This window comes from Tachysurus vachellii, chromosome 22 (genome assembly GCF_030014155.1).
Source record: "Tachysurus vachellii isolate PV-2020 chromosome 22, HZAU_Pvac_v1, whole genome shotgun sequence".
NCBI classification, from domain to species: Eukaryota; Metazoa; Chordata; class Actinopteri; order Siluriformes; family Bagridae; genus Tachysurus; species Tachysurus vachellii.
Genome location: NC_083481.1, coordinates 3,980,001 through 3,994,511, shown reverse-complemented (window position 1 = coordinate 3,994,511; position 14,511 = coordinate 3,980,001). Strand labels below are relative to the sequence as shown.

The following is a 14,511-nucleotide window of genomic DNA, read 5'->3' as shown; positions in this document are numbered from 1 at the left end:
CATTTGTATTGTCTTAGTTCTCGTCATTGTCTTTATCATTTATTAAACCCCATTCATTTCAAGCTATCCTGTGTACGGGTCCGTCTCCTTCCTTCCCTGGTTGTGACACCCATATTATAATTCCACATTTTCTTAATGACATGCTACCTTTTTCCTCACAAGAGACATGACACCGATCCGGGTGAGGACGTGTTGCCGTGACAGTCCTTCTCTCGGAACGCCGTCCGCAAACGTCTCGGCTCCGTCTGCTCCCGGCTCACACAGGTGTCTCATGAACAGCGACACGTATGCTCTGAAATACGTAACGCGTACGTTCACTGAAAATATTGTGACTCAATTTTAAAAAAAAGATCAAAAATTAAACGCCAGTCTCTAAAAAAGGCAACTTCAAAACTATTGGCACCCTCACTGTTTGAACTATTTAAACCACGAGAAACAGTGCAGGATTTTACTAGTCAAATACTTTTTAAAGATTTCTTTTTTACCTGAACTCTTTTTCACTTTTCCCCTTCAGGTCTCGGACCAGCCAGTGGGAGTTGAAGGCGTCTTGAGGAGGCATACCCCAGCGCATGATGGCATTCAGGAAGGCCTTTCTCTGACGTGCATTAAAACCAAGTACCTGTGATATAATTATAAAAGACACGATTAGACACATACATACAATGAAAATCACTGCGTGTACAATAAAAGCTGTGCACGAGGAATTAGACGTGAGTAAAATCCTCACGAACAGAGTACACACCTCTATGTTTCCTCCTACTCTAGCTAGCAGTGGAGGCAGCGGTTTGTCCCGGTCGCTCTTCAGCTGCCTGCGAGACTGTCGCCGTCCCCCTGTAGAACAGCCAGGAAAACTTATTTAATAGTCAATTAAAAGTGTATTTAAAAAAGTGGAACAATAGTATGTATTGTATTATATAACGATTAAAAATGGGTATGATTGAGTGCATTTCAGTAAGATTATGTTAGGAGCTACTGGGACAGTTCCCTGTCAGACCAACGCAGGGCGCGGGTAGGCATTTCTTTATAGCCAGCATTCCGTTTGTTATTCCCCATGTGAGTTGTGTTTTGCTCTTCCTATCGTTCCACCTTCCCGCAATGTCCAGGTTCCCATGTTATTATGGTATGTTTGTTATTTGAGATGTATTTGTCCTGTGTTCAGTGTAAGTCCAAATGTTTTATATTTATGTTAATTAAAGCAGTGCGGCTGATCTTGAGTACCACAGAGATCCGGGTTTGATCAGGTGGTGTCTCCTTATTATTATTATTATTATTATTATTATTATTTTATGTATTTATTTATTTATTTATTTATTTTTAATGTAAAAAGATAAAATTATGGTACGGGGTTGCATATTTGTTTTGTTTGCCTTTCTAATTTGTTTCTATTGCATATATCCACACTGTATTCATATCATCACATTCATATCAGTCATACTGTATCTGTAGTCACACAATAAACTTTTATATTATCTACATATTTTTTATCTTTTTTTTTTTTTTTTATCTTTAGTATATTTATGTTCTATTTAATTCTATGTTTATGACGTGTTTGGCCGGACGAGTAAAACGCTCGATTGTGTATTGTGTATTTGACATAAGAAGGCTTAATGAACTTTGTGATTCATTATGAAGGCCGTTTCATTGCAGAAAAACAGATCAATTCTGTTCTTTAACCTCTTAACAAGAACAAGTTTAAAAATGAGTCTATAGAATATTATTTGAAATAAATATTATTCCTATCATGTGACGAAATATAGTTTTGACTTATAACGGCTTAAATCAATCCGAGATATCTTGAGGATTTCGAAACAAAATGAATATTGACATTTTTCTCATTACGAATTTTCCTATAAAATAAATATGGTTCTAATTTCTTTATTTTTATTTCATTTTAATTTGAATTTAATTTTTTAAAAGATCTGTGTGATTTTGTGATTAAAAAAGTACCTTCAGGTCTCTCCTCAAAATCTTCATCCTCATCCTCTGATCCCACCGAGTACTCGGACTGATTGTCTGAAAGATCGTCCTGCCATTCTGAGCCCCCACACACACACACATACACACACACATACATACATACACGCTTAAGAATCTTGATTCTGTCTGCTCCTGTAGCTTTAATACTTCAAATACACTTTCATTGTATTTCTGTGTGTGTGTGTGTGTGTGTGTATGTGTGTGTGTGTGTGTGTGTGTATGTGTGTGTGTGTGTGTGTGTGTACCTTGATCCTCCTGAGATGTGTCGTTGTAGTTGACCTGCTTGCGAATGCGCTTGCCCTTGCCCAGATTGCGTGCCAGGTCCTCCTGCTGCTGCTCGTAATGATGGCGCAGGAGTTTCTCCCAGTAGTCAGGATCCACATTCTCCTCCTGTTTAATGATCTCCCTCTGCACCTCCTCCTACAACAGGTCACACACCAACAAGAGAGTTAACAAGTGAGCGACTCTTAAGTCGAGCTCGGTGAAACTCCGCAATGTAATTGACAAAATTTATGATCTGCACCCAGGGTTGGAAACATATTTCCTTAAGTCACAGTTACACTATATACACAAACATCTGTAGAGAATGAAATGAATGAAATTGGGGCAAAAAAAGCCTTTATGATCACCAGATACACACATTACAGCACAGTGGAATTCTTTCCTTTTTTCTCTCCACCTTTGGAGGTTGTGGTCAGTGCACAGGGTCAGCCATTAACCAGCACCACTGGAGCAGAGAGGGTTAAGGCCCTTGCTCAAGGGCCCAACAATGGCAGCTTGTTAGTACCGAGGCTTGAACCCTGATTCTCCAATCAACAATCCAGAGCTTTAACCGCTCGATCCTCCACTGTGCTTATTGATCGTTAGATTTATTTCCCCTTTGTTTATTATAATGTATTCATATCAGCTTATTATTTGTATTTTCAGGCTCTGATAAAAAAAAAAAAAAAAAAATTAAGAAACAAATAAATCATTGCAATATCTACCATAAACACTGCAATACTGTGCCTGATCATAACTATGTGGACATGTCTTCAATGTCATCAGTGAGGAAGGTCGAAGGGAGTCTAGATGAATGTGATGTGTTGTAACAACCGGAACGTAACTACACACTGATCTCTTCTCAGTGTGCAGATTTAACTCTGTGAAACGGTTTATTTGGAGCTGAAAGACAACCCAGGACTCATTCCTCACCTCTCCGTCCTCTTCTCGCACCACATACTGAGCCACCTTGAAGGAGCTGAGGTATTCGTTCATGTTCTGGATCTCGGTGTCCTCGGTGGCGTCCTGGCTACGGTCCAGCAGCTTGGAGATGGCATTGTCATCGTAGTGGATGACGCTGCCTTCCTCTCCGTCTTTACTGTCTCCTGGACAAGATGAGAAACTTTCCACTGTACAGTGTAAAATGTATGTATGCACTCTATTCGCAGTCAGCTCCAAATATATAGGCACCCTTGGAAAAAACGGGTGTAAAAAATAACTAATACTAATACATCCCTGATCCCTGAATACATACTGATCCCTGTTACATTACCTCCAAAACGTTCCGTGTATAATTCAGTAAATATTGTTTACACTAATAATTCAGATTATAATTGAAAGCAAAATTCCCAATAATAATAATAATAATAATAATAATAATAATAATAATAATAATAATAATAATAATAATGCATAACATGTGAAAAGAATCCATCTCTGAAACATACCAATGGCTTCCACGTCGTCTTTAAAGAGCTCCTCTGTGCCAAACTTCAGGATGTCGTCCAACTCCTGCTTGGACATGGATCCTGTTTTGGAGCCCAGGCCTGGACGCACCACCAGGTGTGTGAGCATCATCTTGCGCTTGGCTACTTGGGTAATCCGTTCCTCCACTGATGCCCGCGTAACAAAGCGATAGATCATTACTTTCTTATTCTGTCCAATACGATGTGCCCGGCTGAACGCCTGAGTGGAGAGACAGGAGAAAAAAAACAGTAGAATTAAGCAGATGGGATTTATGGAATATTAGTTAGCTGTGTGATGATAATATAATATAATATAATATAATATAATATAATATAATATAATATAATATAATATAATATAATATAATATAATATTTGTTTATAATAATGTTTAAATAATTTTGTATGGATCTGTTTATTAGATACAAATTACTACTTAAATTACACATTAAATGTCATTTAAATGCTAATTAATTAGCAAAACTCAAATCATGATCAGATCAGTCATTTTTTATTTTTGCATAATATTATTAGCTCTAGTCAAATGCAAAAGTTTGTATCCTTCTTACAAAAAAGGATATTAGTTGAAGATGACATCTTTGACTGTAACATCATTTTTTTAGTATATAAAAGCGTAACGTAAATAAAAATAAATAAAACTGTGTATATACATACATATATATTCTGCCAGAATTTAATTATCTGTAAAATTTAAAGTTCAAAGTCATAGGCATAGTTTGATATGTGTGTGTGTGTGTTTTGTGTGTGTGTGTGTGTGTGTGTGTCTGTGTGTGTCTGTGTGTGTTTGTGTGTGTGTGTGTGTGTGCTGTGAGTTCTCACCTGAATGTCATTATGTGGGTTCCAGTCAGAGTCGTAGATGATGACAGTATCAGCGGTTGCCAGATTGATTCCCAATCCCCCAGCACGAGTAGACAGCAGGAAACAGAACTGCTGCGCTCCCGGAGCTTCACACACAAACAGCAGATCAATATTAATGTGTTAAAGTGGCAGTGAGAGTAATATCTCCCCCTGGTGGACGCACGGCTCAGCATCGAGTGGTTTCAGCTCACCATTGAAGCGATCGATGGCCTCCTGCCGCAGTCCTCCAGTTATCCCGCCATCAATGCGCTCGTATTTATAGCCTTCAAACTCCAGGAAGTCCTCTAACAGGTCCAGCATCTTCGTCATCTGAAAAGAAGACCCACAGGAGGAGCTTTACACTCAACCGCAGAATGAAAAATAGATTAGAAATGCATGAAAATAATTATTTAGTGACAGTCACAAAAAAAAGAGATTAATTAAAGTTAATGATTTTTACATAGATGCATTTTGTTATTTAATATTTTTATTTTACATTTTAAATTCAATAATAATTTTTATTATTTGTTTTCATTTTCCTAACATAAATGATTATTTTATTTATGGAGTTGTTTGATTGTTTATATATACAGCCAAAATATATAATATATAAAAATATAAAACATTTAATTCTAAATATAAATGCTTTTTTTTTTTATTTGTCTCTAATATGTGCTGGTAGTTTAATTAGTAGATTCTGTTTAGTAGATTATTATTATTATTATTATTATTATTATTATTATTATTATTATTATTAACAATAATAATAATTATTATTATTATTATTATTAATAATAATAATAATAATAATAATAATAATAATGTTTTTTACTATGTGCTTAGATCAGTTCCTCTAAAGATAAGCAAAATATTGAGGTGCATTCATCTTGATCTGAATGTAACAAGGTGAAAAGAAAATATTATTTAAATGTAAAATATTAAACAGACTCCATCGTAGTGTAATATGTAATAATAATGGATATAAATATATGTTGGGGAATTTAAAAATAAAATAAAACAATCGATATGACCTCAGAAGGGACGTCCACGACTAACGGGCTACTCTTAGAACAACTGTTTGTCGATTTCTTTTGTTCCTTCAGGGTCTAATTAACATGCAGATTTATGCGCAAGATCAGGCGAAGGGACAAGCAAGTGGCGAATTAGAAAGAAAGTCAAATTAGAAGGAAATGAGCCGCAGCTGATTTAAACGCATCGTCCTCCCAGTAGATTAATGCACACGCAGCATAAAAGTGTAAAAAAAATGTGTCTGGGGAATAAATAATACGGTAAAAATAAATACAGCAGTGACCTTTTGTCATCTAAAGATGAATGCGCTCTGTTCTTATTCCTCACTGACTGTAATTAATCATCTGCTCAGAAATAAGACACACAGGAGAAAAAGTAAACTGTGTGTTTATATTCATGCTGAGTTCTTTTTTTTTTCCACGCTCGGTAATAAACCTGTGAAAAGATAAGGACGCGATGCCCGTTGTCTTTGAGCTTCTTGAGCATTTTCTGAAGCAGAGTGAGTTTCCCTGAGGACTTCACCAGCAGGTTCCCATCATACGACCCGTTCGGTAACACAGGGGCTTCCTGTAAACAAGGTTACCAACAAAGCTCGTATTATAAAGTATAGCTGCTAAACTTGGAATATTACTGTACAGTCAACTTCAGAATTATTGGCACCCTTTGCTAGAAACCAAAATAATGCTCAAAATTAACATAACTCAACAATTTAACATATTGAGGATAGAAAGTGAACCAAGATTCCTCCAAAAGTTTCTTGCAACTTGCTCATTTTTTGTAAAACATAAACTACATATATTGAAACAATACAAATTATCACTATTTTTATTACAGGTGCCAATACTTTTGCTTTCCTTATTTAAACACAGACAAACACACACACACGTGCGCGCACTCACCACGGCCGCCACAGGGAAGAGGTACGGGTGGTTGCAGCATTTTTTCAGGTCCATCATGATGTTGAGAAGAGAAACCTGGTTTCCACCTCCTTTAGAGTTCAGAGCTTCAAAGTTTCGAGTCAAGATGAACTTGTAGTATTTCCTGTGTTGAGGAAAAAATAAAATCATTTACCTTTATGCTTTTTGGCAGACGCACTCATCCAGAGCGATTTACATTTTATCTCATTTTTTTATACAACTGAACAACTGAGAGATTGTTCAGGGGCCCATCAGGGGCCCAACACCACAACACAAAATCCCCAACAAATAGATCAGAAACACTTTCATTAAGAACACACGACACAGTTTAATGATGTTCACCTCAGGAGGGAAGAAATTCGTGAAAAATCCTGCATTAACTCAGCAGAAAATGTTTATTTTACTGAATCTAAATAACGCTATTTTATTACAAATAAATACAAATTAATAATATGTAACAATATGTAATAGTAATAATTACAGTAGTAATAGCGATATAAGTACTAGTAGGTTACCAGTGCCATTATTAATCATACCTTTAACAGAGGTAGTAGTACTAATAGTACTAGTAGCAGTTCTGATATTAAGAATAAAAGTAGTATTAGTTATATAAATAGTAGTAGTAATAGTACTAATAGCAGAAGTAGTAGTAGTACTAAAAGTAATAGTAGTAGTATTGGCAGTAGTATTAATAGAAATAGTAGTAACAGTAGTAAAAACTGCAGTATTTTTCTAATAGTATTACTGTATATAATAACAGTATTGTATGTGTATATATTATTAGTAGTAGTACTAGTATTACTATAATCAGTAGTAATAACAGTGTTATCATTTTAATAGTAGTAAAGGGGATAGTAGCAGCACTGATATTAATAATATTAGCACAATTAGTAATAGTAGTGGCAGTAGTTTAGTGGTAATAGTAGTAGAAATAATTGTAGCACTACTAGTAATATTTGTGGTGGTAATAATAACAATAATAGTTGTTATATTGTGTAATAGTAATAGGTGTAGTAATAGTTATAGAGATAGTAGTAAGTATTATTAGTAGCATTAGTAGGTATTGGGCAGCAGTAATAGTAATAGTGGTAGTATTGTGTAATAGTTGTAATAGTAGCAGTAGTAGCATTGTATAGTGTAACAGTTATAGTGGTATTATTATTAGGGTGTAAAAGTAGTAGTAATAGTGGTATTATTATTAGGAGTAGTAGTAGTAGTGTGTAGTGTAGTAGTAATAGTGGTATTACTATTATTATTATTAGTAGTAGTAGTAGTAGTAGTAGTGTGTAGTGTAATAGTAATAGTGGTATTATTATTATTATTTGTAGTAGTAGTAGTAGTAGTAGTGTGTAGTATTAATAGTGGTAGTAGTACTGTTATAATTAGTAGTAGTAGTAGTAGTGTGTAGCAGTAATAGTGGTATTAGTATTGTTATTAGTAGTAGCAGTAGTAGTAGTGTGCAGTAGTAGTAGTAGTAGTAGTAGTAGTAGTAGTATTATTGTTATTAGAAGTAGTAATAGTAGTGTGTAGTAGTAATAGTGGTAGTAGTATTGTTATTATTATTAGTAGTAGTATTGTGTAGTGTAGTAGTAGTAGTAGTAGTAATAGTAGTAGTGTGTAGTAGTAATAGTAGTAGTATTATTATTGTTATTAGTAGTAGTAATAGTAGTGTGTAATAGTAATAGTGGTAGTAGTATTGTTATTAGTAGTAGTAGTAGTATTGTGTAGTGTAGTAGTAATAGTGGTATTGTTATTAGTAGTAGTAGTATTGTGTAGTAGTAACAGTGGTAGTAACAACAGAGCTGTGGTTCATTGTTCAGTCTAAGGTAGAAGACATGTTCTCACTTCTGCATAGGGCTGAGCTCCACACGCACAATCAGCTCGGTTTTTGCTGGCATGTTCTTGAAGACGTCGGCCTTCAGCCTCCGCAGCATGTGAGGTCCCAACAAATCATGCAGCTTCTTAATCTGATCTTCTTTAGAAATGTCAGCAAACTCCTCAAGAAATCCTTCCAGGTTACTGCACACACCAAACACACACTCCATTAGCATCTAGGGTTGAAATATATACAGTCGTATGCAAAAGTTTAGGAACCCCTGACAATTTCTATGATTTTCATTTATAAATATTTGGGTGTTTGGATCAGCAACTTCATTTTGATCTATCAAATAACTGAAGGACACTTCAATAATATTTCAGTAGTGAAATGAGGTTTATTGGATTAACAGAAAATGTGCAATATGCATCAAAACAAAATTAGACAGGTGCATAAATTTGGGCACCCTTGCCATTTTGTTTATTTGAATACCTGTAACTACTTAGTACTGATTAACTGGAACACACAATTGGTTTGGTGGCTCATTAAGCCTTGAACTTCATAGACAGGCGCGTCCAATCATGAGAAAAGGTATTTAAGGCCAATTGCAAGTTGTTGTTCTCTTTGACTCTCCTCTGAAGAGTGGCAACATGGAGGCCTGAAAACAACTCTGAAATGACCTGAAAACATTGTTCAACATTATGGTTTAGGGGAAGGCTACAAAAAGTTATCGCAGAGATATAAGCTGTCAGTGTCCACTGTGAGGAACATAGTGAGGAAATGGAAGACCACAGGCACAGTTCTTGTTAAGGCCAGAAGTGGCAGGCCACGTAAAATATTGGAGAGGCGAAGGATGGTGAGAACTGTCAAAAACAGCCCACAGACCACCTCCAAAGACCTACAACATCAACCTGCTGCACACAGCAAACCTTTTTCTGCACACACACCACAAACGGAGTCGCTTGAGGTACGCAAACGCACATTTGGACAAGCCAGCTTAGGTGTTGTGTAAGGTGCTGTGGAGTGATGAAACAAAGATTGAGTTATTTGGTCTTAACAAGGGGTGTTATGCATGGCAGCAAAAGAACACTGCTTTCCAAGAAAAACACTTGCTACCCACAGTAAAATTTGGTGGAGGTTCCATCATGCTGTGGGGCTGTGTGGCCAGTGCCGGTACTGGGAATCTGGTTAAAGTTGAGGGTCGCATGGATTCCACTCAATATCAGCAGATTCTTGAGAATATTGTTGAGGAATCAGTCACAAAGTTGAAGTTACAACGACCCAAAACACTGCTCAAAATCTACTCGGGCATTTATGCAGAGGAACAAGTACAATGGCCATCCCAGTCCCCAGACCTGAATATCACTGAACATCTGTGGGGTGATTTGAAGCGGGCTGTCCGTGCTCGGTAACCATCAAACCTAACTGAACTGGAGATGTTTTGTAAGGAGAAATGGTCCAAAATACATTAATCTAGAATCCAGACACTCATTACATTCTATAGGAAGCGTCTAGAGGCTGTTATTTCTGCTAAAGGAGGCTCTACTAAATATGGATGTGATTTTTATGTTGGGGTGCCCAAATTTATGCACCTGTCTAATTTCATTTTGATGCATATTGCACATTTTCTGTTAATCCAATAAACCTCATTTCACTCCTGAAATATTACTGAGTCCTTCAGTTATTTGAGAGATCAAAATAAAATTGCTGATCCAAACACCCAAAGATTTATAAATCAAAATCATGGAAATTGTCAGAGGTTCCTAAACTTTTGCATACGACTGTATATACAAGCATATTATATGCCGTATAACAGACCAGTCTTTCAAATTCTATACATAGTTCCTAAGAGTAAGAGTTTTTTAATAATCAAATGTACAACTGCATTTTCTTAATTTAAGGAGACGTTTCTTTTAAACATCATTTAGAGCTGGAGTTGGTAAGAAACTGAAGAAATCTGAAATCAGTTACAATATTGTGTGTGACACGTTCATGTGAAAAGTTTCCAGGGTTTTGAATTGCGTGATCATTTCTCTGGTGATGTGAGCTTACTTAAAACGCTCAGGAGTGAGGAAGTTCAGCAGATGGAATAACTCTTCCAGATTATTCTGTAGCGGCGTTCCGGTTAGGAGCAGCTTGTAGTAAATCTTATAGCCATTCAGAATTCTGAAAAACTGAAAGAAAATTGTGCCATGAGAACCAATGCTTATAAAGCCACAGTCAGTATTATTGTTTATACCCAAGGGTTGATGAATGCTCCTTTTTAAATGGATTGAATTTTCTAGAACAGCTTGTCTGTCAAATTTATATCATCACATGTATGCAACATTAATTATATTAATCGATTTATAACGAGTAAATACGGTTGTTATGATGTCTAAGAACAGCCTATACCTTAGACTGGTTATTTTTCAGTCTATGAGCTTCATCCACGACCAAACACGCCCAAGAGATGGAGCCCAGAATAGCCTGATCAATGGTGATCAATTCATACGAGGTCAACAACACGTGGAACTTCACAGGTGTGTCTTTCTGCATTGAAGAAAAAGAAAAAGAAGCGCAAAATCCATATAACTAGTTGCAAATATTCGTTCATGATGCGGCTCTGTTTTATATTTATCGTTATTAACATGCTGCTCACATGACCGCTAACATTGTTCTGATATTATACTGGACTGTGTATTAAGGTTTATTTATTAAAATCTTAAAAAATTCAAGATTATCGATATTTAGTCTTTTTCACGGATTAAAAAGATCAAACTCTTTCAAGGTTTCCTGCAGTTCTGTGTTTATCAATCGACTAAAATCAGGGAAAAAAAAGCAGAAAAAACACAGACACAAAGACCAAAGAAAAAAATAAAGAAAAAACAGCCAGAGAAAAAAGCGTCATCTGTCCTCTACCGCATGCTCGGACTAACAGACGTCCACAATTGCCTAGTGTCCCTATGACTGAAGGAACATCTGTAATACCAAGAATGTGCAAACCTTTGTATTTTTAAAATGGACCGATGCATATTTCTACCTTCATGCGGAAAACTTTGCGTCCTGATTTAACAGCACTGTCCTCAAACGTGAACTCGTTCTCCCGGATCACAGCCCTGCTGTCTTTATCGCCCGTGTACGTCACCACGTAAAAATCCGGAGCCCACATCTCAAATTCTCGCTCCCAGTTAATGATGGTAGACAACGGAGCGCTGACCAGGAACGGGCCTTTAGAATGACCCTGTACAGCATAAAAAAAAGACAGAGAGAGTGAGAGAGTGAGAGAGAGAGAGAGAGAGAGAGACAGAGAGAGAGAGAAAGAAAGAGAGAGAGACAGAGAGAGAGAGAGAGAGAGAGAGAGAGACAGAGAGAGAAAGAAAGAGAGAGAGACAGAGAGAAAGAGAGAGAGAGACAGAGAGAAAGAGAGGGAGAGACAGAGAGAAAGAGAGAGAGAGAGAGAGAGAGAGAGAGACAGAGAGAGAGAGAGCGAGAGAGAGAGAGAGAGAGAGAGAGAGAGAGAGAGAGAGAGAGAGAGAGACAACATCGCTAAAGCAAAAATGAACCTGTTAAAGATACACATTAGTCCATATATGCAAATGAAGCAACTGATAGTGAAATTTGCATTAATTTGCATATATGCATTATGCATAATGCAAACGAAATAAAAATTTTCAACTAATGGATTTCACACAGTCGATTTCAGACGTACCGTTAAGCTAATTATTTTATTGTAACAGCAAATTTGCTATTTTTTATTTTATTACATAATGACACATCATACTTTTTATCCATTTATAGTTACATTTAATGTTATGAAATGCTTAGCCTGTTATCAAAAATGAACCAAAATGTGCTGACTTAGAAGAACCGAGAAGTTAACAACACTGTGGTGGAAATTTTCATAAACTAAACTAATCTAAACAAATAAGAAATAGTTAGAGTTTTTATCTTATGACATTTGACAAATCTATTATTGCAATTTAAGGAATTTTTCGACTCTGGACTCTCGATCTCAGTTGTACTGCAATTGGAAAGTAAGAAAAAGGAAGAAACTGGAAGTCAGATCACTGAAAGGATTCAGCAGCTCTCACCTCTTTGTAGAGCGAGTACAGGAACACTATTGTCTGCACTGTCTTGCCCAGTCCCATCTCATCGGCCAGGATGGTGTCGGTTCCCTGAGCCCAAGAGAAACGTAGCCAGTTTAAACCCTCCAGCTGGTACGGGTGCAGAGTTCCTCCTGTGGCATCGATGTACCATGGCTGCTGCTCAAATTTAACAGTGGGCTATAGACAAACAACACACACACACACACACACACACACACACACACATTTCAAAATTAAAATTAATATTAATCTGCAAAACATATTTCTTTAGAAATTCCCACAATGTTTCCAAGGATCTATTCAAATGATCTGTTCCGTGATTGATGTTATAAAGCGTTTTATTCTGGTTATACCACAGCAATATAACCATTTTTTTTGCTTTTAGTTATTTAAAAAAAATAGTACATTGTCCTTTTTATCCGTTTCTATTTATATATAATAAGATATCTGAGAAACGAGTTACATTAACATTTAGATATAAACAGTTTTTGTTTTTTAATTAAAACTGAATATAATCTGTGGACAAATATGTATTTATGGGGTATCGGGTTTAGAGTATCGAGTTTAAAACATTTTTTTTTTTTTTAATATAGATCATTTTAACTGTAACAGAACACCAAAGTTTAACTTAGGATTGATTTAATGTGCTTACATCCACAACTGGAGTCTCAGGAGGAGCTTCTCTCCTCTTCACTTCCTCTTTCAGTCTCTTTCCTTTTCTCACCACTAGGGGACGATGGTCTTCACCCAGCATTTGCTCCCTTAAGCAAACATTCATAAGATTACGATGAGTTTTAATATGCGGTTTATTCCATATGACTTGTTAAAGTCTGAAGTGAGTTTACCGGTGGTCCCAGTAGGCCTGTTTATAGCTTTCATATTCAGGGACGTCGAAGTCGTCGATCTCCCAGGTGCACTGGTCGTATGGTAGATCTCTCCACTTGATCAGGTAGTGAACGTCTCCGTCTTTGTCAAAACTGCAGGATGGACGCGGAGAACACAGGAGTAATTTGATTAAATACGTATCACAGTGATGGTCTCGATGTGAAACAGGTAATAGAGATAATTCATGTCTTCTCTAACCTGTGGTTGAGGATCCGGTGGATGATTAGCCATTCAGGTTTGATGCCATAGCGATAGAAACGCTCCTCCATAGCGGCGTAATGCGGGTCTTTGCTTTTCCGCTTCTCGTTGTTGAGCTCCTCTTCACCTGAGCCGTAGTCAAAGGGCGGAGGCTCGTCCATGTCGTTCTTCCGCTGATAATTCCTGTACATGACCGTGTGATAGAGCTCCAGCTACAGTGTGGGACGAGAGAAAACATGTGTACAGTTACAGCTCTGGAGTACAGACGCATTAGTGTTTTCAACTAAACATTCATTCATTCATTTTCTACCGCTTATCCGAACTACCTCGGGTCACGGGGAGCCTGTGCCTATCTCAGGCGTCATCGGGCATCAAGGCAGGATACACCCTGGACGGAGTGCCAACCCATCGCAGGGCACACACACACACTCTCATTCACTCACGCAATCACACACTACGGACAATTTTCCAGAGATGCCAATCAACCTACCATGCATGTCTTTGGACCGGGGGAGGAAACTGGAGTACTAGGAGGAAACCCCCAAGGCACGGGGAGAACATGCAAACTCCACAAATACAAGGCGGAGGCGGGAATCGAACCCCCAACCCTGGATGTGTGAGGCGAACATGCTAACCACTAAGCCACCGTTACCCCCGTTTTCAACTAAACAGTATCATTTAATTTCTAATTTAAAGTGACGAGACATACAGCTAAGTACGGTGACCCATACTCAGAATGTGTTCTCTGCATTTAACCCATCCAAAGTGCACACACACAGCGGTGAACACACACACCGTGAACACACACCCGGAGCAGTGTGCAGCCATTTATGCTGCGGTGCCCGGGGAGCAGTTGGGGGGGTTCAGTGCCTTGCTCAAGGGCACCTAAGTCGTGGTATTGCCGGCCCGAGACTAACCCACAACCTTAGGGTTAGGAGTCAAACTCTCTAACCATTAGGCCACGACTTCCCCAATAATAACACTAATATTAATTAATTCCCTAATATTAATGCTAT

At 37.4% G+C, this 14,511-nt stretch overlaps 1 protein-coding gene across 2 annotated transcripts in view; it reads right to left on the bottom strand.

The window, feature by feature from the left end:
- chd5 (chromodomain helicase DNA binding protein 5) overlaps positions 1-14,511 on the bottom strand; it is a 50,792-nt gene that overhangs the window by 8,247 nt on the left and 28,034 nt on the right. The window contains exons 11-29 of one of the 2 annotated variants that reach the window (XM_060858484.1): positions 13,496-13,707; positions 13,258-13,389; positions 13,065-13,173; positions 12,398-12,589; positions 11,347-11,547; positions 10,719-10,856; positions 10,377-10,498; positions 8,354-8,527; positions 6,491-6,632; positions 6,027-6,158; positions 4,775-4,892; positions 4,545-4,669; positions 3,687-3,924; positions 3,172-3,344; positions 2,223-2,397; positions 1,948-2,034; positions 743-831; positions 486-619; positions 148-292 (exon numbers count right to left, since the gene is read on the bottom strand). In XM_060858484.1, coding sequence (XP_060714467.1) covers positions 148-292; positions 486-619; positions 743-831; positions 1,948-2,034; positions 2,223-2,397; positions 3,172-3,344; positions 3,687-3,924; positions 4,545-4,669; positions 4,775-4,892; positions 6,027-6,158; positions 6,491-6,632; positions 8,354-8,527; positions 10,377-10,498; positions 10,719-10,856; positions 11,347-11,547; positions 12,398-12,589; positions 13,065-13,173; positions 13,258-13,389; positions 13,496-13,707 — 2,838 coding nt within the window. The remainder of the gene's footprint in view (positions 1-147; positions 293-485; positions 620-742; positions 832-1,947; positions 2,035-2,222; positions 2,398-3,171; positions 3,345-3,686; positions 3,925-4,544; positions 4,670-4,774; positions 4,893-6,026; positions 6,159-6,490; positions 6,633-8,353; positions 8,528-10,376; positions 10,499-10,718; positions 10,857-11,346; positions 11,548-12,397; positions 12,590-13,064; positions 13,174-13,257; positions 13,390-13,495; positions 13,708-14,511) is intronic. The other variant, XM_060858485.1, reaches the window with a different exon arrangement.